The 24,786-nt window shown below is 47.0% G+C and overlaps 1 protein-coding gene across 1 annotated transcript in view; it reads right to left on the bottom strand.

Annotated features, from left to right (window-relative positions):
- LOC119391649 (monocarboxylate transporter 9) overlaps window positions 1-24,786 on the bottom strand; it is a 38,889-nt gene that overhangs the window by 1,709 nt on the left and 12,394 nt on the right. Inside the window, exons 2-3 of the mRNA XM_037659315.2 lie at window positions 4,896-5,094; window positions 3,008-3,151 (exon numbers count right to left, since the gene is read on the bottom strand). Coding sequence (XP_037515243.2) covers window positions 3,008-3,151; window positions 4,896-5,094 — 343 coding nt within the window. The remainder of the gene's footprint in view (window positions 1-3,007; window positions 3,152-4,895; window positions 5,095-24,786) is intronic.

Genomic DNA, 24,786 nt, shown 5'->3' with positions numbered 1-24,786 from the left:
ACGCTGATTATAGTCAGTGTGCTTAGAATAACAGGCAGCTGAGCTAGAGTTGTTAGTCGGCGTTTGTAGTGTCTCGACTTCTCTCTTGTGTCCGTGTTTGCACGCCCTGTCTTTTAGAATTGCTGCCTTTACCTCATGATCAACCCCTGCACTGCAGGACAACAAAGAGCTTCGCAAGTGGCGGAGGTTCTGGGTCTTCCTTCTGAAATGTACTGTTCAGTGAATTCTGCCTGGTTCATCAATCACAAGAACGCAAAAAAGTGATACGCACGTCATCAAATAAGATTCATGCATCCGAGAACGAGAACGTCATCAGAATAACAGCCTGAAAACTTAGAATAACAGAGAGCTGAGCTAGTTGGTAAGTATTCATTCGAAAAAGACAGGGCGTGCAAACACGGACACAAGAAAGAAGTCAGGACACCACAAACGCCGACTAAAAACTGAAGAGACGCACAACGGCTGAAAAGAAAGAAGGCACGAAAACTGATCTGCGCATGCCCATGCAACAGACGAACCTATCAATCCGGCACGCGTGGCGGTCTACGTGGAAGATAACTGTTAAGGCATTTGATTTTATCTTTATGCAAGTTAATCGACGGTTGGTTCACGCATGCACTACCACTATTCTCGATATGCCATTCTTCAATCATCGGGCGCGTTTCTTCATTTCTATGCCGGTACAATACTGCGCATTCATCAAATTTTGGCGTGCACTTACAATCTCGACAATGTAAAGATAGATTAGAAGGTGAGCCTCCTGTTAGCGATCTCTTATGTTCCAACAATCTCTGGTTGATGCATCGGCCCGTCTGTCCTACGTAGAAGCGGCCGCAGCTGAAAGGGACACGAAAGCCTGAAAACGAGAGACGAATACCAGGGAGAACACGGGACAGAGTGCTGCTGGTGTTCTTCATGCGTCGCCAACTAGACTGGGAACATTCTGTCCTGTGCTCTTCCTGGCCTACGTGCCTCGTGTTCATGCTGTTATTCTTAGGAAGTTATGCGTCACCAACTATCTTGCCAACAATCCTTACCAGGACTCTGTCCCGTGTTCATCCCGGTCTTCGTGTACAGCGTTCGTGTTGTTATTCTTTGGAAGTTGTGCATCACCGACTAGCCTGCCAACAATCCTTACCAGCACCATGTCCTGCGTTCTTCCTGGCCTATGGGCCTCGTGTTCGTGCTGATAATATGAAGAAGGTATGCGTCACCAACTAGTCTGCCAACAATCCTTGCGAGGAATCTGTCCCGTGTTCTTCCTGGTATTCGTGTCTCGTGTTTGCGCTGTTATTCTTACGAAGTTCTGCATCACCAGCTAGCCTGTCAACAATAATTTCCTGAACGCTGTCCCGTGTTCTTCCTGGTCTACGTTGCTCGCGCTCGTGCTGTTATTCCTATGAAGTTCTGTATCACCAACTAGCCTTCCAACAATCGTTTACTGCTCTATGTCCCGTGTTCTTCCTGGTCTTCCTGTCTCGTGTTCGTGCTGTTATTCTTACGAAGTTATGTCACACCAACTAGGCTGCGAACAATTGTTTCCAGCACTCTGTCCCGTGCTCTTGCTGGTCTACGTGCCTCGTGTTCGTGCTGTTATTCTCAAGATCTTATGCACCACCAACTACACTGCCAACAATCCTTACCAGAACTCTGTCGCCCTGTTCTTCCTGATCTTCTTGTTCGTGCTGTTATTCTTAGGAAGTTCTGTATCACCAACAAGCCTGCCAAAAATCGTTTCCTCTTCCTAGTTTACGCGTCTCCCGTTCGTGCTGTTATTCTTACGAAGTTCGTCATCGCCAGCTAGCCTATTAACAATCCTTAACAGCACTCGTTCCCGTGTTGTTCCTGGTCTTCGTGTCTCGTGTTCGTGCTGTTAATGTTACTAAGTTAAGCATCACCAACTAGCCTTCCAGCAATCGTTACTGGATAATGAGAAATATAATAAAAACCTCCGTCGTTAGCGTGATGCAGCAAGTGTCTACGCGCTTTCTCAGTGCTTCTTTCTTAGAAAAACACCATTACAGAATAAGTTCCCGAATGGTCCGATAAGCACCAGGATTATATTTTTTCCTTCCTAAGGCACGACGACAAGCACGGACGCACTCGTAGTCTTCACAGACTCCCAATCTGCTGTCCGCAATTACACGCGAGGCCGAATCTCAATCGAGGCACTCAAAATTCTGAGTAAGAGCAGCACTCCGCTTCCTTACACCTGCGTAGTGTGGGTGCCGGGGCACGAGGGGCTCGCGGGAAACGAAGCGGCTCACACCGCAGCCCGCGGACACGTCAACCGGGCCTCCCTCACCGCCTCGCAATACCATCGCCTAACTCGCAGGTTGTACCCGCCACCTCACCCCAAGCTGAATAAGGAAGAAACCACAGCATTCCCAAGACCGCAAAGCAACACGTACACGCACGGTATCCTGCTACATCGCATCTACCCGACGCTTCATGCATACCACTGCCCGATAATCGACGTTCCCGACACAATGGCACACCTAATACTTGAGTGCCCGTGGCTTCACCAATATGCCGATAACAAGCCCGCAACGACCGCACGCATCAACCTCCTCGCCGAGACGTGGGAGGCCAAGATCTCCGTACGGGACCTAGGCGACCAACGAGGACTCGTCGCCGCGGCCCGGGAGGCGATCGCGGCCAGATGATTCCTGGACTGAGGGACCCTCCCACCTAGCGTGACCCCGAGCTTACGAGCTCGGGAACACTGTTACGGCAAATTAAACATTTGATCATCATCATCCTCCTTCCTAAGGAATTGCTCTAGTGCCTTCTGTGAGTATTTTACAGTGCCTGTGCTCGCTCGGTCTAGAAGGCGGTATCTTGCCAAAGTGAATAGCACTGAAGATAATAATCGTGTAGAAGATTCTTGCCATTGTTGGGCCATCGGCTTTATTCAAATATCTTCGTGGTAGTCTTGTACTTACACTTAATTGGCAATCTAAGATATTGTGTAGCATTCATACAAAACTATTAAATAATGTCTCACCGTGGGTGACGCCGAGCGTGAGCGATATCCAGATGATGCTGGGCGCCAGGGCTGAACACATGACGCCTGCCCAGGCAAGGATGCTGCCAATCGTCATCACGCCCAAAGGGTTGACGTGCTCGAAAAACACCGCCACGAGAAGCCCTGAAAAAATCAACAGCATTCAGCTTGGGCACTGAACCTAAGTACTATGACGGCAGTACTGGCCATCCCGACGTTTATCGCTTTAATGAAATTTCTAATGTATGCTATGTCTCCTTGATGCTCTACGGTATTGCTTATAGTCATCCCCCCAAAAGTGCGTGGGCACCAGTGATTTCAGAATGTACATGGCATCCGGAAGCTTGCAGCAATAACCAAAATCTAATCTTGAGCGACAACCACTGCTAAGTATCTCCGCCGTTTAAGTGGACGTTCCTGTCGTAAAGAAAATTCTAATCTCTCGGGAGAAATTTTCTGTGGTATGGTTATCAGAACATAACATCCGGCTCGCTCATATTGACTGCGCGAATTGTTATAGTATTTGTAGCATGCAAGAAGCCTATAACTCTTTCGTTGTGTCATATCAATCACATTTGAGTAAAATAAGTTTCTCATAGCTGCTTATTCAGGTATCCTGAGCTTATTGTGCCTTTGTGCCTGAGCCAGTATTAAATTTCTAGCTGTACGTTGGATGGTATATATTTCAGTGGGATTTGAGAACTGCATGCGCCCTTTATCAAGAAGCGCGACTGGCTTCTGGATATGGGTGTGCATATTACATGCAGAGGCAGGTGTTATGCTGCGATTTATTGTGTCATGGTGCGGGCACAATATACGGCCGCATTTTAATGTGGCACCGGGGAGCGTGCTATGCATGCCAGTCAGCTTGTGTTTGTAGTGCATGCAGCGCGAAGCTTCTCCTTGGCCTTGAAGTGTGAGGATTTATTGACAGCCTAATGATTGAACGACTGCAACGGCAAGGCCACCATTTCAGTCCCATAATCGGCATAATTTTCAGCCTATTTTATACCACTGACGGACAAAGGCCCCTCCAAATGGTCTCTGATTTACCTTATTTGCCTTATCTTATCTGATTGTATTTTGCGCCTGCGAACTTGCTAAACTTGTCGCCAAATCGGACCCTATGTCATACTAGAATTCGTCTCATATCGCATTGTATTGTATGTCATGGAGCTCTCTCAGTGTACCGGAATTATGAACATAGTAAAAGAAAGCGAAGGTTCGAGTATTCAATGGCCTCTACTTATAGGAAAAGATTGGGCTGAGACAGTAAAGACTCGCCTAATTAATCGCGCATATGATCGTTGTCGCACACTGTACTTCAGTAATGCGATCACAAATAGATAAGATGATATTATTTCATCTTTCAGCGTGAGGTCTTGGGTTTCAGTTAAGGGTACATAGCCTTAAGGGCTCAATACAATTGTAAGAGTTCATATAAAATGCACAATTTAGAAACAGTGGGGCCCAACCATCAAAGCTAAAACAAAATTTTTCTTTTGAAAGCTTCGTACTATGCGCTACATAGTTGATGCAGAACCACAACGCGCCACGGTGGTCCACTGGTTGTGGTGCTGCATTGATGACTCGTAGATCGCGGTGTTGAATCCCGGGCGCGGCTGCCGCATTTGAGATGAATGTGAAAATGCATGAGACCGTGTACTTAGATTTAGATGCACGTTAAAGAACCCCAGGTGGTCGAAATTTCCGGAGCTCTCCACTACGGCATGCGACATAATCGAGCGTGGTTTTGGGATGTTTAAGCCTAACAATTATTATTGTTACCTAGAATCACACTGAACTACACCTTTACTGAGAATATGGCATTTTTTTTGGCTCCTATGTGTCAGGTACATTCAGGAACGCACGTGGAACATTCACGCACCGGCCATTTCGCTTGTTGCATCGATGAGCGTGTCTGGCCATGACGCCGTGGCTCGACAAACCCGAAACTCTTCCATAATGCTGATGTAGAAAATGCTCGAGGAGCGGATGGACGCCGAGCCAAAGAAGAAGGCGGCAGCCGCAATGATAGTCACGTGCCAGTCCTTGTCGGTTTCGTACATGTGCCCTTGCAGTGCAGCCTGCAACAAATACAAGAAAAGAATAAACAACATTCCACCTTCAGCATGACGTTAGCATATCCTAAAGGAAACAGATTCGGGTGACGAGTCATTTTGCCGTAGGTGCATGCATGTCGGCGACGTTGATCTCTAAAGCAAACGTTTGCGATGCATCTGAAATCCAGTACAAAGCACTACTAAATCACTTATGTTACTATTCATATGGAGGTGACTCACACGCGGGAGAGTAGCAAATAAAAGGCAGTGACCATTGCTTGATACCAATGAAACTACGCCTTAAAAATTGCTCCTTAAAAAATGTGCCTTAAAAATTGCTGCTGTTGCGGCGCTTCCGATTAGTCATACTACATATACCCGCCCTACATTATGCCTTTTGAGTAGATGTTCAGGATTGCACGAACAGACGTTCAGTCGCGAATCGCGGCATCGCTTCCTCTAATTCATAGCACCGCAGCTGTCGTGACGTGCGACACCCATAGGATGGAGTCGGCTGTGTTATAGAATAACAGACAGCGCACTAGGCGCTGCAAAACGTTGTGTAGTAATGATAGGTTCTTGTTACGCATTACCCTTTCGTGAAACCAGTAACGACGCCGTTTTTACGCGGGTCATGAGTTGTATATGCGCAATGTCAAGAATTGTGTACGTGGTTTTGAAACTCATACCGTACGCGTAAAACATGGCGTCTTCTGGCGAGAGATGAAATATTACAGCGGAGCTGTGATTCTAGATCTTTGCCGTGCATCGTAGAAAGAAACGTATAATCACCATGAACCCGCACGCACTCTCTTCGTCCTCATCTTCATCTGCGCCCTTTCCTTCCTCATATATGAAGAAAAACAACGCTCGAAATGACGTAGACAAAAAAAGAGGGAGCACACACAGCACTGCACTCGCAACTGAAAGTTTATTAGAAGTAAACATGAACTTATAAGCGAAAAGCCACGCATGACAAGTGAGGTCAGAAAAAAAAATGATTAAGTAATACGTAGTAGGGTACGCATTCGGGCTGGTTAGTTCATGATTACGAGTGAAAAACAGCGCTAAAAAGACGGGACAAGAAAGGACACGGGACTACGGTCCCGTGTCATTTCTTGTCCCGTCTTTTCAGCCCTGTTTTTCACTCGTAAGTAATACACCATAAAAGAAAAACTACTTTTGTTTTGTGCAACGTCATTGAAGTTTGGCTGACACAAGACTCACTTGACTTGTCAATGTGAAAGGCTTCTGATACTTCACGTGTGAATCGATCATGGTGCACAAACAGTACTATGGTGTTTGAAAAACCGTGTGTACAACCACACGTGGCGCTGTGAGATGCCAAATGGGAAGGTGAGTCGTTCTGTCAAGAGAGGTAGTGCTCGCACGCAGCCGTTTATTAACACATCGGCCCGTTTGTCCAATTTAGCAAAGACCACAAGATAATGGGATGCGATAGACGATCCCGAATGCACATGCAACATACTTATTTCTATGGTGGTTCACAGCACAATTTTTTGCATCAGGCGTATCTTTAGTCTACTTTTTTGTAACCAAAGCACATATTTTTTCCAATTTATTGGGTGCCCTGAAGACAACATCGACTTCGTAGCAGCACCTAACATTTTTTAACACATGTGCAAGTTTATGCACGTAAGGAATGACTGCATACGTCTTTTTAGTGGCATCAGCATCGGGCTTCCGTGCTAGATGTCCTTTTAAAAATCCAATCAACTTATCACAGACAGCCACGAGTATGCTAGCTGGGAACACTGCTTCCTCTAGTCTTGCTACTTGTTTTTCAAATCTAGAGCCCAGCACATGTTTGCATGCTTTTTCAAGAGTGGATTTTAGGCAAGTGAAGGCGATGCCTCTTTTTACCACCTGAGTGGGCTGATCCAAAGTCAAGAATCAGTTTCGCTGATCGTGGTTGATAACGTCAGCAAATATGGGAACCCTTAACCCAAAGGTAAAGATCGACAAATTGCAGGGAGCCGTGTTACGGGACCTCAGATGTAAATGACAAGCCCATGCCTTCTGCCTTAAAAACAGTCAACACAGTGGAAACAGTTTCAGGCAACGGAACATTTTTCACCACCACTAAATAGTCATCCAATTATCGGAAAATACGTTTCACAGTTTCGTTTAGCATTGTATCCGCAATGCCACCGATTTTGTGTAAAAAAAATGGCCGCGTATCTGCGTGCTTCGCTGCAAATGTCTTCGAAAGACAATAGTCTTCTCCCGGCCGTACTACATTAGTCCTCCTCCTCTATGTTGAATCGCCGCATCTGGCTCATAGCGTCGTATTTGCAGCGCAGCCCAAAAAATACTGGCATTTTCAGTGCAGCCTAAGAAACACTAGGCTCTTTAGAATTACGTATCTATGTATTTTCTATTATATGAACACACCGCCTAATAAATACGTATTAAAGTTGCGCCTCAGGTATGCGTAGCATTTGCTTTTTGAACGCCAATGTTCACAAGCATGAACGGCGCTACCAGTTCAAGATGGCTGGGCGTTGAGAAAGTGTTAAACTTTGGCTGAGTGGCTTAATCGGGTGACAGACGGACAAACAGACAGACAGACAGACAGACAGACCAAAATTCCAGCGTTTAAGTTCCCCAAGAAAGACTATCGTCTTTAAAATTTCACACCAGACAGGTGCCACGCACGAGTCTAATCAGACACCTCATCGCCGGAATAGGGTCTGCCCTCGCCGACCGTCGCAGACGGAATTTGGGTAAAACGCCAGATACGTGCACAGATACGTGGTGAAAAAATGTTTCCAGGTATTTAGAAAGCCATTTGAAGCAGCTGTCCATTCACGATCCCCTACAGCAGAAAACTCGAATGTGGTGGTTCAATTTCTAAGGGAGTGCGACACGAGCTCTTCCATGGCTTTTAGTATTGATGTTCAAGGCATGTTTGTATTCCTAATCGCAAGCTTCTTGAGTTCGTTTAGGAATGTATTTTCGAAGACGATGATGAGACGTGAGTTGAGCTAGTTGATGCGTATTAACTGCAGACATGACTAAACAGCGCAATAAAAACCAAAGATAGAGACGACAGACAGGACGGAGCGCTCCATCCTGTCTGTAGTCCCTACGTTGTGTGTGGTTTTTATTGCGCTATTCAGTCATGTCTACAATGATGAGCTTCGTTTCAGGAGTCGTAGTGGTATTTCTGTAGAATCATTCACTAAATTATTGGCTTTTTACCTAAACCTCACCTTCGTCGGTTCTGTTGGTGATGAGCGCATTAATTTTTTCTGACATCACTTGTGTTTCGCTTATATGTTCATGTTTCCTTCTAATAAGCGTTCAGTTGTGAGGGCAGCGCTGTGTGTGTTCCCTCTCTTTTTATTGCGACATCAGTTATATGGACACTCGCGGCTGATTTTTACCGTCGCAGTCTCTCGACGCCGTCAAGTTCGGGATGTAATATATATATATATATATATATATATATATATATATATATATATATATATATATATATATATATATTGCCACGAGTAAAGATCGCCTAGCACTGTTCTTGGCAGGCTTGTATGTGCCGCTGTCGAAAAGATGATGAGGACGAGCCCGTGGAAAAGACGATGAGGTCGTTGTGCCAGTGATCGGACCAGCCTGACGTTCTGCTGTACTGCTAGTTACAGGTTCCCGTTACAGCATCACGTGACATTACTGGTGGAGGCGCTGGGTAGCAGTCTATGCACTGCGACCACCAGGAAGATCCCGACACCAACAGCGACGCCTTGGAAGAACCAGCTGACCTTCGGCGTAGTCGGCGGCAATTAGGCCTGCCACCCCAATTCGGCCCTCTTCCAGAACGCTCTAGAAACATGGCAAGCGCGACAACGGCAAGCCAGACGGAACAGACCACGGCCCCGTCTGCCCCATGGCCTTTCAACGCCCTGCGAACCCCAAAACCCTTCCATGGGGACGCATACGAAGACGTTGAAGACTGGCTGGACCAATACGATCGAGTCGCCGTCGCCAACGAATGGGACGAGTATCGGAAGCTCCGGTATGTTTACTTCTATCTGAAGGATTCGGCGCGCATTTGGTTTGAGAACCATGAAGCTGCTTTGACAACCTGGCCGGAGTTTTGTGCTCAGCTGCGGAACACGTATGGAAGTCCCGACCGGAAAGAGCAAGCAGAACGTCTCCTCAATTCTAGGAATCAAAGACCAAACGAAAGCGTCGCCATGTTCGTTGAGGAGATGTCTCGGCTGTTCCGGCGAGCTGATCCTGCAATGGCAGAAGACAAGAAGGTACGCTTCCTGATGCGCGGCGTAAAAGAGCAGCTGTTTGCAGGACTTGTGCGCAACCCACCAGCTACTGTGGCGGAATTCCTCCGTGAAGCCACAACGATAGAGCGAATGCTAAGACAGCGGTCTTCTCAGTATGAGCGGCCGAACAACCTTTCATGTCTGTCATCGGCTTTGGCAACACCGGACGTCGCGACCATCAGGGACCTCGCGGAGCTAGTGCGCAGCATCGTACGCGAGGAGCTGCAAAAGTTTCGCACAGTGTCTCACCAGCCCCAAGTGGCTGCTCTAACGGACGTAGTCCGCGAAGAGGTACGGCAGCTGGTACCAGCCGAAGCTCCTCTCCTAACGTACGCGGAAGCTTTGCGCACTCCTACGCCGGCTGTCAGCTATTCCCCCCGACCTTCGACCTTGCAGACGCCGCAGTACTTCTCGGGCCCGCCGCATGACCAGAACCCGCGACTTAATGTGCGGAAATCTAGTGTGTGGCGCGCCCCCGACAATCGGCCCCTTTGCTACCATTGTGGTGAGCCAGGACACTTGTACCGTGAGTGTTCGTACCGACACATGGGCCTCCCTGGCTTTCGGCCAGATGCTCGTCGACCCCGTGATGGTGAACGGCCCCGCGCTATTGCCGAGTACTTGGCAAGCCATCAGTCGCCAGGTCTTCAGCGACGCCCATCCCGCTCTCCGTCTCCTCGACGTTCTACATCCCCGGGTCAACACTCCACCTTCGCCGACGTTGTTGCGGGACGATCGCCTAGGTCCCCTAGCCCACGCCGGGGAAACTAGGAGCAGCGGCCTCCGGGGGTGGGACCGCTGCTGCACGATCGTTAAAACATCCTCCTCCGACTCGTCCGCCGACATCCGACGATACCTTCTCGCCGACACCCCCCATTGACGACAAACGCGTTTCTGCTGACATTTCCATTCTTATCGACAACCATCCAGTAACTGCTCTGGTCGACACTGGCGCCGATTATTCTGTTATCAGCGCTGAACTCGTTGCTGAACTAAGGAAGGTTACGACTCCTTGTGGGCATGGACCAAACCTCTGGACAGCAGGAGGTCACATCTTGACACCGATCGGGAGATGCACCGCCAGGCTGCAAATCCGTGAGTCGACATTCATCGCTTCGTTCATCGTGTTGCGCGAATGTTCCCGGAAAGTTATCCTTGGCATGGATTTTGTCCGCGAGCACGGAGCTGTTATTGATCTTCGAGACTTACTCATAACGTTTGCGGACGGCCATGTCCCGAAACCAAGGGATACTAATGTGCAGAGGACAGCGCTTCGCATTGTCGACGACGCCGTCACACTTCCGCCGCGAACCAGTATGTTCGTGACTGTACAGAGCGACACAGATCATGGCAGTAGCGGTATCGCCGAAGCAAACCTGTCGGTGCTCTTGGCTCGGCAAATCTGCGTTGCCCGCGGCATAATCCAAATCCAACGTGGGATGACTGAGCTCTTGCTTACGAATTTCAGCGGCGAATACCAACATTTGGCCAAGCGGACGGCCGTCGCTCACTTCGAAGCAATTGACCATGAAGCATGTTCAACGATTGCTCCGATTTCCGCAGCCGTCAAAGGTGACACCTCGGTGGCCAATACAGTCGATGTCAATCCGAAGCTGTCATGCGCGCAGAAGGAGCAAATCCGCTGTATGCTACACATGTTTAGTGACTGTTTTGCGTCTACATCCAAAATAAAGCAAACCCCGACCGTGAAGCACCGCATTATAACGGACCCTGCTGAACGACCAGTACGCCAGCACGCCTACCGAGTGTCACAAAAGGAACAAGAGGTTATACGTTCTCAGGTGAAGCAGATGCTCGACGACGACGTAATCCAACCCTCGACCAGTCCATGGGCGTCCCCCGTCGTACTGGTAAAGAAGAAGGACGGCACTCTTCGATTTTGCGTCGATTACCGGAAGCTCAACAAAGTGACGAAGAAAGACGTTTACCCTCTTCCACGCATCGACGACTCACTGGATCGCCTTCGACATGCACGATATTTCTCCTCCATGGATTTACGAAGCGGCTACTGGCAGATCGAAGTCGATGAACGCGACCGCGAAAAGACAGCCTTCATAACTCCTGATGGTCTGTACGAATTTAAAGTGCTGCCATTCGGCCTGTGTTCTGCTCCCGCTACATTCCAAAGAATGATGGATACAGTACTGTCAGGTCTTAAGTGGGAATCATGCCTTGTTTACTTAGACGACGTTGTTATCTTTTCACAAACGTTTGAGCAGCACTTGCAGCGGCTCCGATCTGTCTTTGTCGCAATTCGTACGGCAGGCCTATCACTGAAACCAGAGAAATGTCATTTTGGTTACGATGAACTAAAGTTCCTAGGCCACCTTGTTAGCCACGATGGTATTCGGCCGGACCCAGAAAAGACATTGGCTGTCGCTGCATTCCCACCACCTGCCAACAAACGTGACGTGCGTCGATTTTTAGGCCTCTGCGCATACTACCGACGTTTTGTGCAAAATTTTTCAAACATAGCCGAACCTCTGACCCGTCTGACAAAAGATGATGTTCCCTTTGTGTGGAGCCCTGAGCGAACACGCGCCTTCGCCGAACTTCAGCAGCGCCTTCAGACTCAGCCCTTACTCGGACACTTCGATGAAGATGCCGACACTGAACTGCACACAGATGCCAGTAACATCGGCCTTGGTGCAGTCCTCGTCCAGTGGCAAGACGGCGTTGAACGTGCTATTGCTTATGCTAGCAGGACTTTATCATCAGCGGAGGCGAATTACTCAACCACGGAAAAGGAATGTCTAGCTGTTGTCTGGGCAATAGCAAAGTTCCGACCGTACCTGTATGGCCGCCCGTTCAGAGTTGTTACAGATCACCATGCCCTCTGCTGGCTGGCCAATCTCAAAGACCCTTCAGGACGTCTGGCCAGGTGGAGCTTACGCCTTCAAGAATTCGACTTGACAATCGTTTACAAGTCTGGACGGAAGCACACTGACGCGGATTGCCTTTCACGCGCTCCCCTTACAACGACGTCAAGCGATGACGACATCGACGGTCGTTTTCTTTGCGCTATCAGTGCATCTGACTTGGCTCAACAGCAGAAGAACGATTCCGAGCTTCGACAACTTATCGAATATCTCTAAGGCCGCAGTCCGCAACCTCCACTAGCATTCGCGCGCTCGCAATCGTCGTTTTGTGTTCGCAGCAATATCCTTTATAAAAAGAACTTCAACCCTTACGCGACTCAACACATGCTCGTCGTTCCATCAGCGCTACGAGCGGACGTCTTATCTGCCTGTCACGATGAGCCTTCGTCCGGCCACTTGGGATTCACGCGTACCTTGGCTCGGATTCGCCAACACTACTACTGGCCTAAGCTCTCGCAGGACGTGAAGCATTATGTAAAAACATGTCGCAAATGTCAGCGCCGTAAAGCGCCACCTCTGCGCCCAGCCGGTTTTCTTAAGCCTGTTGCCCCTCCAACAAAACCGTTTCATCAAATTGGCATGGACCTGCTCGGACCTTTCCCCAAGTCTCACGAGGGAAACCGCTGGATTGTAGTCGCCACTGATTACATGACGCGATACTGCGAAACGAAAGCATTACAGCGAGGCACTGCCAGTGAGATTGCTCACTTCTTCATGAAGAACATAGTTCTCCGCCATGGAGCACCCGCAGTAGTAATAACCGATCGTGGAACAGCTTTCACCGCACAGATGATGCAAGACGTCCTGCAGCTTAGTGGCACAACTCATCGGAAAATTACCGCATACCACCCACAAAGCAACGGCCTTACAGAGAGACTCAACAAAACGATCGCGGACATGCTATCCATGTACGTTGACCGAGACCACAAAAACTGGGATGATATCCTGCCCTACATCACGTTCGCTTATAACACCGCCGTTCAAGAAACTACTGGGTTCACACCGTTCCGGTTGCTTCACGGCAGGGAGGCCACAACAATGCTCGATGCCATGCTTCTACCCGACAGGTACGACATTAGTGTCGATACGAACGAATTCATCCGACTCGCGGACGCCGCTCGCAAGCTTGCATTCGAGCGGATCAATAACCAGCAACGCATCGACTCCCAGCGGTACAATGCTCGTCATCGCGAGGTTATTTACCAACCGGGTGATCAAGTATGGCTGTGGATCCCCATTCGCCAACGGGGCCGGTCGGAAAAGTTATTGCACCGCTATTTTGGTCCCTATAGAGTTCTCCGTCGCCTCAGCGAAGTGAACTACGAAGTTGTTCTTGAAGAGACAGCTCATCGATCCTGTCGTTCCAAGCCGACAGACATCGTCCACGTTTCAAGGATGAAACCATTTTACCAACGTTGACTATTCGTCAGACTCTCTTGTGTAACCTTGTGAGCACTTCGTCACCGTTACGTCGTGTGTCCCGGTGATTGTGTGTGTGTTTTTTTTCTGTTTCTCGTAATCTTGATGTGGCATCGGGACGATGCTCTCCAAAAGGGGGGGTAATGCCACGAGTAAAGATCGCCTAGCACTGTTCTTGGCAGGCTTGTATGTGCCGCTGTCGAAAAGATGATGAGGACGAGCCCGTGGAAAAGACGATGAGGTCGTTGTGCCAGTGATCGGACCAGCCTGACGTTCTGCTGTACTGCTAGTTACAGGTTCCCGTTACAGCACCACGTGACAATATATATATATATATATATATATATATATATATATATATATATATATATATATATATATATATATATATATATATATATATATGACGGCACAAAGAAAAATAAAGCAGAAGAAAAAATTTTGAAGTACCCGACCGCGGATTCGAACCAGCAACCCCTCGTTCCCCAGCGCGCTGCGTTAGACAACTCAGCCGTGTTTTTTCCTTTATTACCGGCCTATTAGCGTCGCATGTACATCAATAATAGACACCATTTACAGTAACACACAATGCCCCAAAAATGTGTCAAGATGAAAGAAAAAGAAAAACTGGACAGGCTTTCGTTAAATTTCCTTAAGGTATGCCAGAGGTTCAAGCCTGGCCAGCCAGTCAGGAACAAAGTCCTGTTGTTGGAGCACATCTATGTATTGAACAATGCTCTCGCGAAAAAGCACGCGTGCAGGTCGCCTGTCAGGGTCGTAGTGAAATCCGGCCATTATCGCCGGCCATAAGCAGTTGTTTTTGTGTGGGGGTCAACTTGGGAAAGATGTAGTAGAACGAATCTGTTCAGACGAGTTAAAGCAGGGGGACTTAGCTTGTCCCATCTATTTGCCCGGGAGCTAGTTAATCGCTTTCCCTTCTTTCGGGACGTGCTAGATCCTTTTCTGCGAACAGTGTGCCAGCTACGCCTTTGTCGCGTGCTACCTAACTTTGTTTTATTGATTTTTAAATGCGAAACATTTCTTAGCGAACCTCAGGCACTTTGGCCGTTTCTATCTACGTATCTATCTATCTATCTATCTATTTAGCCGCCTACGTCTGGGCGCTTTCCTGGTCGTCTCCATAACTTGTAGTATACCAAAATTGGCCTAACAGGGGATCAGTGTATGACGAACACGATTCACTGGTCATGAGTCTCATGACATGAATAACGCAAAATAACTGTAGCGTACGTCATGAAACCCTTTCTCTCAGTCACGTGTGGCACATACCCGTAAACCAGAGTTAATGTTATGCGGGTAAGGGCCACAGGTGATACAGTCTCAACCAACACAGTAACCGCGAACACACACATTGACACGCAAGGAAAGTGGTAATATTAATAATTGTTGGGGTTTTATGTCCGAAAACGACGATATGATATGAGAGACGCCGTAAAGCGAATGGCTCCAGAAATTTTGACCATTGGGTATTCTTAACGTGTACCGAGATCGCACAGAACACGGGCATCAAGCATTTTGCCTCTATCCAAATGCGACCGCCGTGGCCGGGATCGAACCCGCGACCTTCGGGTCAGCAGCCGAGCACCTTAACCGCTACACCACCGCGGCGAACGCGAGGAAAGTGGGGAAACTGAACACAGAACACTCTTGGAAGGCGCTCAAGTACCATCCACTCGTCCACATGGTCCGCAACGTGGACCACGGGGATTACGCAAAAACCGGCGTCAATGCTTCCTACAATAAATCTGCTGAGAGAACCAGGCATCTCATCATTGATTTATCAAGACCCAAAAATGATAGGTCCTCATATTGCGTGAAAGACGGATTGGATGTGGAGAGGGCATCAAAAGACCTCGCTGCCACGTCCACGACAAGAGGCATTAGAGATCATTTCATCGTAAGAGGCATCCAGGATTTCCACCAGCTGTACTATGCCTCGCACTTAACTACACTTAGACCCCTCGTAACCGCGATCACGAACGGATCCGATTAACAAGTCCGGTCCAGCTGCTGGTGCTCATTGATCACGGTGATGATGACCTTGTTCGAGAACTGTCAAGAACCCCTTCTACACATACACACGGGTTCGTGAAACGTGCGTGCATTCTCATAACGGACATGTATAAGCATTACAACTGTAACTGTGACTAACGTACGTGCAGTGCGCCTGCGCCTGCCATTCGGCTGTGTATATATCTAAGGAAACTTTTGCTGAATGAAGCTTAGTTGCGACTTACGCCTGTCCTGTGCGTCTGTGTTCTTTCTTTGTCCTGTTCGGATTCGCGCTATCCAGTATTGATGAATATAAGCACTACATATCATTTTTGCGCGTCTGGTGTTGGTAACACCTATGTGTCTGTTGCCATGGCTACGAAACTGCAAACAACTGGTTATATAATAGATATGCGACTCTTCAACATATGAGTGCGCGTATACCACTTCCATATTTCTCTAGCGTCATTTCGTAACCTTTCGCTCAATGTGACAAATTACGCGACATTCACCATCCCGCACATGCTTCGCATACCATCGATTTCCGCGGTACGTGGGATCTGCCAAATTTTTATTTATTTCAGTACCCTCAGAGCCTCAGGGCATTACATAGGGGAGCGGGTTACATTTTTAATACAACATAGTTAAAAAACAAAAAAACTTGGGGGTTACGTAGATACAATGAAGGAAACCAACAATAAACAGCGCAGAGTAAAAGAACTAAAAAGCAGTTGACCTAGAAATGCAAAACCAAAACAGGGTCTATTACAACAAGGAATCAACGCTAACGAGCTAACACTCAAGCACAAGCACGTGCCTATGAACCAAAGAATGCATCGTTGTAGCAATATACATCAATATATAGGCGTGTACAAAAAAAGGAAGACAAAAGGGCTACTCAAAAATTGAAATACTATAATGCTACAAAAATACCAATATGACAACAACAGGTTAGTTACAGCAGCCTTAAACTTATGTTATCAGTAATGTCGATGACAGATCGGAGAAGGTGATTCCAACTTGCTGACGTACGGGGGATGAATGAATTGTAAAAATGATTGGTGTGGCATGTGGGAATACCAACTTTATGACTATGGTCGATGCGGGCAGATACGTAAGAAGAAGGGGTTATCAATTTATTACTGAGGATCAGGTTGTCGTAATATACCTTGTGGAAGAGGCAGAGGCAAAATATTGTCCTACGTTGAGAAAGCAGAGGTAAAGATAAGCTTGTTTTCATGGAAGTGACGCTGGAGGTGCGTTGCTGGACATAATGAAACGAGCAGCCTGGTTCTGGATGGATTCAAGCTGATAAATTAGTGTTTCTTGACTGGAAAGTCACAGAGTCTTTCATTTCGAATACTATCCTTGAGACGCGCACGGCAAAGTGGCCATTTTCTGTACCCACTCGGGATGTTGAAGGAAAAAAAGATGTCACAGTTTCGCCGCAACGGCGAAGCAATGAATGCGATAGCAACAAGTTGGAATGTAACGAGAAGAACAGAATGCAGCTCGAAATTGCCAGCGCGTCGCTCGAGCCCAAAGGACGCACGAAAAGAACGCACACAGAACGAGCGCGAACTATCATGCGTCACAGCTCGATATTTGAAGCACACTGCTGAAACATAAAGCAGGACGCACGAAACGAACTAACAGGTACACACAGAACGAGCGCGAACTAAATGCTGCAGTTGTTACTTATTTCTGTTTGAACAGCGAGCTCCTTTCGCAAACGCGGCCACTGCAGTGAGCGAAGTCAGCTTTGTACGCTCTGCGACTTCAGCGCAAAACATAGAACATAGAAAGCACAAGACATGGAACCCCCCACTCCACCCCACCTGCCCGCCCCCTTCTTTCCTTCAGATAAGCGCACAAAGGCGACCACGCCCTGTAGGGCGAAGAGCCTCGGCGTTCGCAAGCGTGTGCGACGACCTTTAAAGCGCGCCCAGCGCGTACATCGCGCCATCTCGCTGGTGAGTAAAAAAGCACGCTCAAGTAAATGGTCTAATAAATAGCTCGCCGTTACCATGCTGAACCATGAGAACCATGCTGAACCGCGGAGCCGAACCATGAGAGTGAAATAACTAGAAGAATAAGGATGGGTTGGGGCTCATTCGGCAAGCATTATCAAATCATGAATGGTAATCTACCACTATCCCTCAAGAGGAAGGTATATAACAGCTGCATCTTACCGGTACTTACCTACGGAGCAGAAACCTGGAGACTTACAAAGAGGGTTCAACTTAAATTGAGGACGACGCAGCGAGCGATGGAAAGGAAAATGGTAGGTGTAACCTTAAGAGACAGGAAGAGAGCAGAGTGGGTCAGGGAACAAACGGGGGTTAAGGACATCTTAGTTGAAATCAAGAAGAAGACATGAATATGGGCCGGGCACGTAGCACGTCGGCAGGATAACCGGTGGTCATTAAGGGTAACTGACTGGATTCCAAGAGATGGCAAACGCGCGAGGGGGAGACAGAAAATTAGGTGGGTAGATGAGATTAAGAAGTTTGCAGGTGTAACGTGGCAGCAGAAAGCACAGGATCGGGTTGATTGGCGGAACATGGGAGAGGCCTTTGCCCTGCAGTGGGCGTAGACAGGCTGCTGATGTTGACCATGCTGAAAGACGCTACTCTCCGTGGCTTAGCCGTCTAACGCCGCGCGTATCGGAGCGAGAGGCCAGCCGTTCGATCCCGCGTGTCGGAAATTATTTCTGAATTATTTTTCTTTGTGGCTTTTCTATATACATATACACACATATACATATACGGTGCATGATGGCGGCGACGGCGACGGCAAAAATCAGCCGTGACTGTCCATATAATTGCTATCACAATAAAAGACAAACCTCATCACGACGACCAAAGCTGTGTGATATTTTTTCTGAATTTTTTACGCGCTAGCTGATCGTGTTAAGTTCCAGAGGGGCACTAGACTAGTGTGGACGCAGAAAATTAATACACATGCAATTAACTGAAGCATTGAAAGAAAACAAACAGAACTTAGTTGCAAGACGTGTTAGAAAAAAATAATAGCGCATTAAAAAATTCCATCGGAATTGATAACCAGGATGTACGGACAGTTATATTCCTATCAAAATGCACTAAGGTTTGTCGATGTTTTTGCGCGCAATATTAATAAGCTCATAATAACGTAGAAAGTGCTGGTGTAAATGACAGTACAGAGGTATAATACCTGCATCTCTATAAATGCGTATCAGAATGCGGAACAGGACACTTATATGGCGCTTAAAACTCGAGAACTCAGCTAGCGTTAGCAGTTGCTCATTGCAGCAGTTAGCGAATAGGTGTGGCTCTATTCGCTCACACGCTATTTACTGCGGTGTCTTGCGGGCCGCGGAGATTAACAGCAGCAGTTCCTGGCCCCTACCGGAAGACTATCCTAGCACACAACAGCCCCGTTCTGCGCAGCGCAAGTAACATATTCACTAGACGATGGCGATAAAGCACGGAGCGATAGTCTTAAGCTGCGATAGCAACTAAGTCCATAAATGTAAGAGATGAAACTTTTGTTATTAACTATTCTCTGTTGGCACGTTAATGCGAAATCGAAGAAATGGTAAGTTACAAAATTGTGCCTTAGCTACGCAGCTCTTCCTTGAGCGGATTCGGACATTTGGAAAAGAAAACAACACTCATTCCCGAAGGCCCCTGCCACAGTCATCAAATCTTATCCATATGTAGCTTGGGTCGGCTATTTACTTATGGGTGATGTTAAATGCAAACGGCATCCCCGACGTTGAGTTGGGCATGCCGTTTCAGAACCTGCACTCGTGTAGCGTCCGTAGTATGACTAAGCCGTGCTCTTTGTGCTGAAAATGGGCTGCATCATTTTTTTAACATGAAAGTGTTTTATGCCAGGGTCCACCAAGACTTCACTGACGTTTCCGTCACGAATGTGGTGTCGGTAAAATGCGCATGAACAGATGAAAAAAAAAACAATATAAAATAGTTTTGTTGATTTGGATGATCTGGGAGTCGAACCGACGACCTCTCCTTAGGCGACGATAGGTGCCGGGTGCTCTACCTACTCCGCTACCGACGCTCGCGCATGACGCTTCACAAACATGCTTTATATTTGCCACACCTTCTCCCTTTTTACGGTAAACTTGGTTGGCGGGGGTGCTGTCGCCTTCTGGGACCGGTGAAGAGAATACTGTATCATGACACTATCGAGCGCCGACAGGGAGCGCTTCGCTAGTTTCAGCTTTTGGTGCAGCAAGAGACACGCCAGCAGTAAGCGGAACGCCTCTCGCATTCACACGGCTCCAGCTACGAACGTCGCCTCTCGCGTTGCTAAAGCGCTGTGTGATACACGCATGAGCAGATGCGTAGGTTACCCTGCTACTGGGGGAAGCACACCTTGGCGTTTTTCTCCTCAAATGACGACGCTTTGAATGAGTGCATATCGAGTACCAGCATAATATACTTGTTGATGCCATCTGTGCGCGAGATACAGCATATGCTGCGTTCAGGTGTACGTTAAGTACTTCAGCTATCATAAGGGTTAAATGTGCCGTTTTTTTTTTCTAAAAGAGCAAAGTGCATTTAACTGAAACTGAGAAAAACCCCCTTTTTTCCACTGACAGTATGGTTGGGCCTCCTCCAACAAATTTTTGCCAGTGTGTTTGTGTACACTAAGTACCTCAAATCTATATTGCGTATAAAATCTATATAGCCCACTATCGTTGGTATTCAGGAGTAAAATTTCTATTTGGCTCTTATAGATTGGATCATTTCATGTGGGCTTGAATTATCTCGTAAAAGGATTCTCAAACGATTCGAATGTACGGTATAGCAATTTCTTGCGATAAAATTAACGTTATCTTTGTGCGTCCGTCGGTGCTGTCCTTCGTTACATGTGCTTAATGGCGATGACCACACTTGAAGGTCGATTGGTCCTTCCTGGCAAAAGGCGCAGTATTCTGGACTGTCGGCAACGTTTTCTTATTCTTGGCATCTATTGGAAGCCCTTGAAAAGTGCTCCACCTCTTCTTTTTCTGAGCTCGTTTTATGCCGTGCCTTTTCGGATCCTTCCTCTTCAAGGAATAGATCTGCCCGAATGTTTTCATTTCATTTCTCTTTCATTTGAAATATACCGTCTTGGAGAGGCCATGATACTGTAGCCCTAATCTCCAAAGGGAACACTGAGAGGCAAAAAGAAGTTGGAAATCGGCCACTTGGTCTTTATATTTGAATTCAGCCCTAAAACATCATGTCCTTCAGTAAGTGCCAACTCGCTCTAGAAATACTAATTGTGGAACGTAAACACGATAGGAACGCAACTAGGACACACATGAAACAGATTGTATGAGGCGATGTTGGTTGTTTTGGTAACGATTGTTGACGCAGCGCAGGTTTAATGATTGTGGCTCAGTTTGACTGAAACAGAGGGAGGATTTGTCTCATTTTTTATTAGAAACTGCGTTTTAAATGCGGAGCATTTCTTAGTCGCACCTGCAACGTCGGCGGCGCCACCCACAACCCCACTGCGCATGCTCGGTTCGTCTCGTGCCGGCAGCAAGCCTCACCTCTCCCTCCCCCCTCCCTCCCTCCTCTCCGTTCTTCCCTCCTCTACCTCGAACACGGGCGGTGTGTAAATAAGCGGCGGAGCGCGCGTTCGGAATTCAGTCAAGGGCGTCTTTACTTGCCTTTCGCTTGACTTGACGCTTTGCTTGACTCGAGTAGATGCGATGGAACCAACAGTACCTTCAATCAGCGTTCCACCACTCGTTGAAGGCAACGTTACCCCACCCTCACTGTCGTCGGCGTCAACAACAGCAAGTAACGCAGAAGACAAGGCTGAGAAGAGACGAGCATACGACGCTGAACGCAAGCGTTTGAAGCAAGCTGCGGACCCGGAACTTCGTGAACGCTGGAGCCGTTAAAGTCGTACTTGATGCGCGCATCATGTAACAATTAAGCATTACCAAAGCATGGCCATTTACGCAACATTCACGCGATACCCCCACCACTCCGCGACGCGTTTGCTCGAGTTCGCCCCGTGTGAAGATGCGGGCGACTTTTTTAGGGACGAAGCTCCTTCAAGCGGCACCCGTTCGTCCCTCGTAGTGCGTAACCAGTCGTAACGCTAGTACCAGATCTTGACCTCCAAGGTGGTGCCGGTGGGAGATTTCTCCTGTGCGTTGTTGAACAATAAAAAATTCGCAGCGTGCGCGTTAACTAAAAGCCGAATTCTTCTGTCTCCCATTCCTCATTAGCAGCCATTGGCATGTTCGAGTAGGAAACGTTAGTAGAAGTAGAAGTGTATAAAAGCCGACTTCTTCTGTCTCTCATTCCCATTAGCAGCCATTGTTTACCTCGAAGGTAGTGTCTGGTGAGATTTCTCCTGTGCGTGAATAAACAATGAAAATTTTGTTCAAAACGCCGTTGATTGATGAAATAAACCAACGAAAGACGCCAGATGTTTTCTAAAAGCAAAAGGAAAAGACGCCAGATGTTTCTAAAGCAAAACGAAAAGACGCCAGCTGCTTAACGAAAGACGCCAGATGTTTTTTAAAGCAATGGTTTTCTAAACAATGAAAATTCACAGCGTACATGTAAAATTAAAGTGAGCTGCAAGTCGTCATAACTCTCATCGAACCTTTAGTATAAACGCACCCGATCTTGCGTCGGTGATGATGTACTGGGCAGAATTACAATCAGTGATTGTAACGTTACAATCAGTGATTGCCTCCTTTTGATTCCAACTGTTATAGAAAGAAGTTAAAGATACTTAGGCGCGCTTTACGCTGCCCGTTTCGGTTTCCGCATTTGGCTCTTTTTGAAAATAAAGCGCCCCAAATGACGACATTTGGCGTTAATCGTCGGTATGGAGAGCCGCAACTAGGTGTCACCGCGGGTGAATCCACGTCATACGATGCTACAGCTGCCAAACACCAATATATATTGTGCAAGCTCTCATACATAAATGTAGTACATTAAACGATCAACTACACTTCTGCGAAGACATGGTTCGCTTTCGTGTTATACCGATTACTATGGCGGAGGAATCAACCATGCTTTTCTGTGTTTTCATTATGCACAGGGAGGTCTTACCCAGATATATGACTTCGTAACAGCGCTTACGCGGTGCACAAAGGTTGCTGTAAGTACAGGCAAACCTCCCAAAATTATATTATGATATTAGCACTCAAGTTTTCTTCTTTCTTTTTTCTGCTGTTAAGTCTTACTTATCATGTTCGACCCCTTCTTTGTTGAAATGCGCCGGTTTCTTGTTTTTTATTAAAAGGAAATGACATGCAGAATCGCTGAGTTATACGGCTGTAGAACACGCACACCCCTTTTCGAAAGACATTGTTGTTTGAGGCTGCAATATTAATTAGCCAGCTGTTGTTCTCAGACGTGTACCGAAAGCGGCGCTGTCCACCAGCCTTTTTCGCATTCCTCCTGCATCGGAATGCGGTTGGTCCGGCCAGAGTGGCTGAACGGCTTATCAGTGCGCACGTGAAATATTTCGCAAGCTTCATAGTAATTAAGAAAAACCACTTTAATAACAGAACAGTAACAAAAAATTTTATTACGCATCACGCCGCATGTTTCTCGAGCCTCAAACATTTTCGCCTCCACCAAAATTGCAGCTTCCGCGGCCGAGATTCGATGCCGTGATTTTCGGGTCAGCGCCAAAACAAAGTGTATTTCTGCTTGACCCAACAGGTTATATGAAACGAAGTACCGTTATCATTGTCCCATAGTTTTCCTACTCAATAAATTGGAAGCAACTCATGTAACAGCACGATAAAGTGGAAAGGAGACGACATAAACCACTTTCCACTTAGCTGTGGTACATTACTTGCAAGCAACCAACTAGACCACTAAGCAACCATGCATTCTCAAACTTTAAGCGTTATCACATATTCTATTGAATCGGATGAACTCAGTTTCCACTCGAACAAATATGTCAAAATTATCCTGGACATATTGCTAATGAGAGCATCATGACCCGGGTTGAATATATCATATAACTGCAGCACTATATTCTCACTGTTTATAAAAGGCCAGCAATATTTTTTATAAATGTATACAGTACGCATAAAAAAATTTTAACTAGTTCATTGTTTCTAATTTCTCTTTTTTTTTCTGCGAAGGTGTGTTAATATGTCTACGAAAATAAGAATAGGTGGCGCGTAAGCGTGTAGCACTCACTTTTTGCATACTGCTGATAAAAAATGGTTATAAAGATGTGTTTACGAAAAATGCCCACTGCAATTTTTCAAATAGCAATTTTTCATATACTGTTAGAAGCCATAAGGCCTTCCACATTGTTTATAGTGCAATATACAGGCTTTCTCTTGAAAATTCTTACAAACTATACCAGAAACTTCACGCCCTTTATACACCTGTACTTATGGTCATTCAGTTTCGAGAACCTTCTCGACACTTGTATTATTTTACTTGCTCTTGTTAAGTGCCGAGGAGTCGTTGTCGAGTGCTGGCTGCAGCATGAATGTATTAAATCCCCTATTATTGCGATAACAAGTACATGAACACTCTCGGCTGGTTTTCGTTGTTGCCGTTGCCGTCATGTCTCGGATATGTATATGTAGGTATATATAAGTAAAAGTCACAAAAAAATAAATTCGAAGCCCGCGACCGGGATTCCAACCTGCGACCACTAGCTTCGCAGGGCGCCGCTCTAAAGAACTCGGCCACGCGCCATCGGCTGTGTAGTAGAAGAACGGCAAGCTATCTATATACACCATAAACGCTAACGGCACGCAGAGCTAGGAGGTGATTCAGCGTGTGCAGTATCACCCGCGAGGTTGCCCGAAGGGCGCGCTTTAAAGCAACGCTCCTACATTTTGCTAGTTTCGAAGCTGCCCTTGAGACGCGCACTAAAAAAATCACAGCATATCCACGGAGTGAATGATGATGAGTGGGCGAAACTTCGGAGGTTCATCGGTAAACCGTGAATCTTCCGTGAATTCTGCCCAGTACATTATCACCGACGTGAGATCGGGCGCGTTTATAATAAAGGTTAGATGAGTTATGACGACTTGCAGCTCGCTTTAATTTTACATGTACGCTGTGAATTTTCATTGT

Source organism: Rhipicephalus sanguineus, chromosome 4 (genome assembly GCF_013339695.2).
Source record: "Rhipicephalus sanguineus isolate Rsan-2018 chromosome 4, BIME_Rsan_1.4, whole genome shotgun sequence".
In the NCBI taxonomy this organism is placed as follows: domain Eukaryota; kingdom Metazoa; phylum Arthropoda; class Arachnida; order Ixodida; family Ixodidae; genus Rhipicephalus; species Rhipicephalus sanguineus.
Note: the sequence above shows the minus strand (reverse complement) of the source record. Positions and strands in the feature narration are given on the sequence as shown.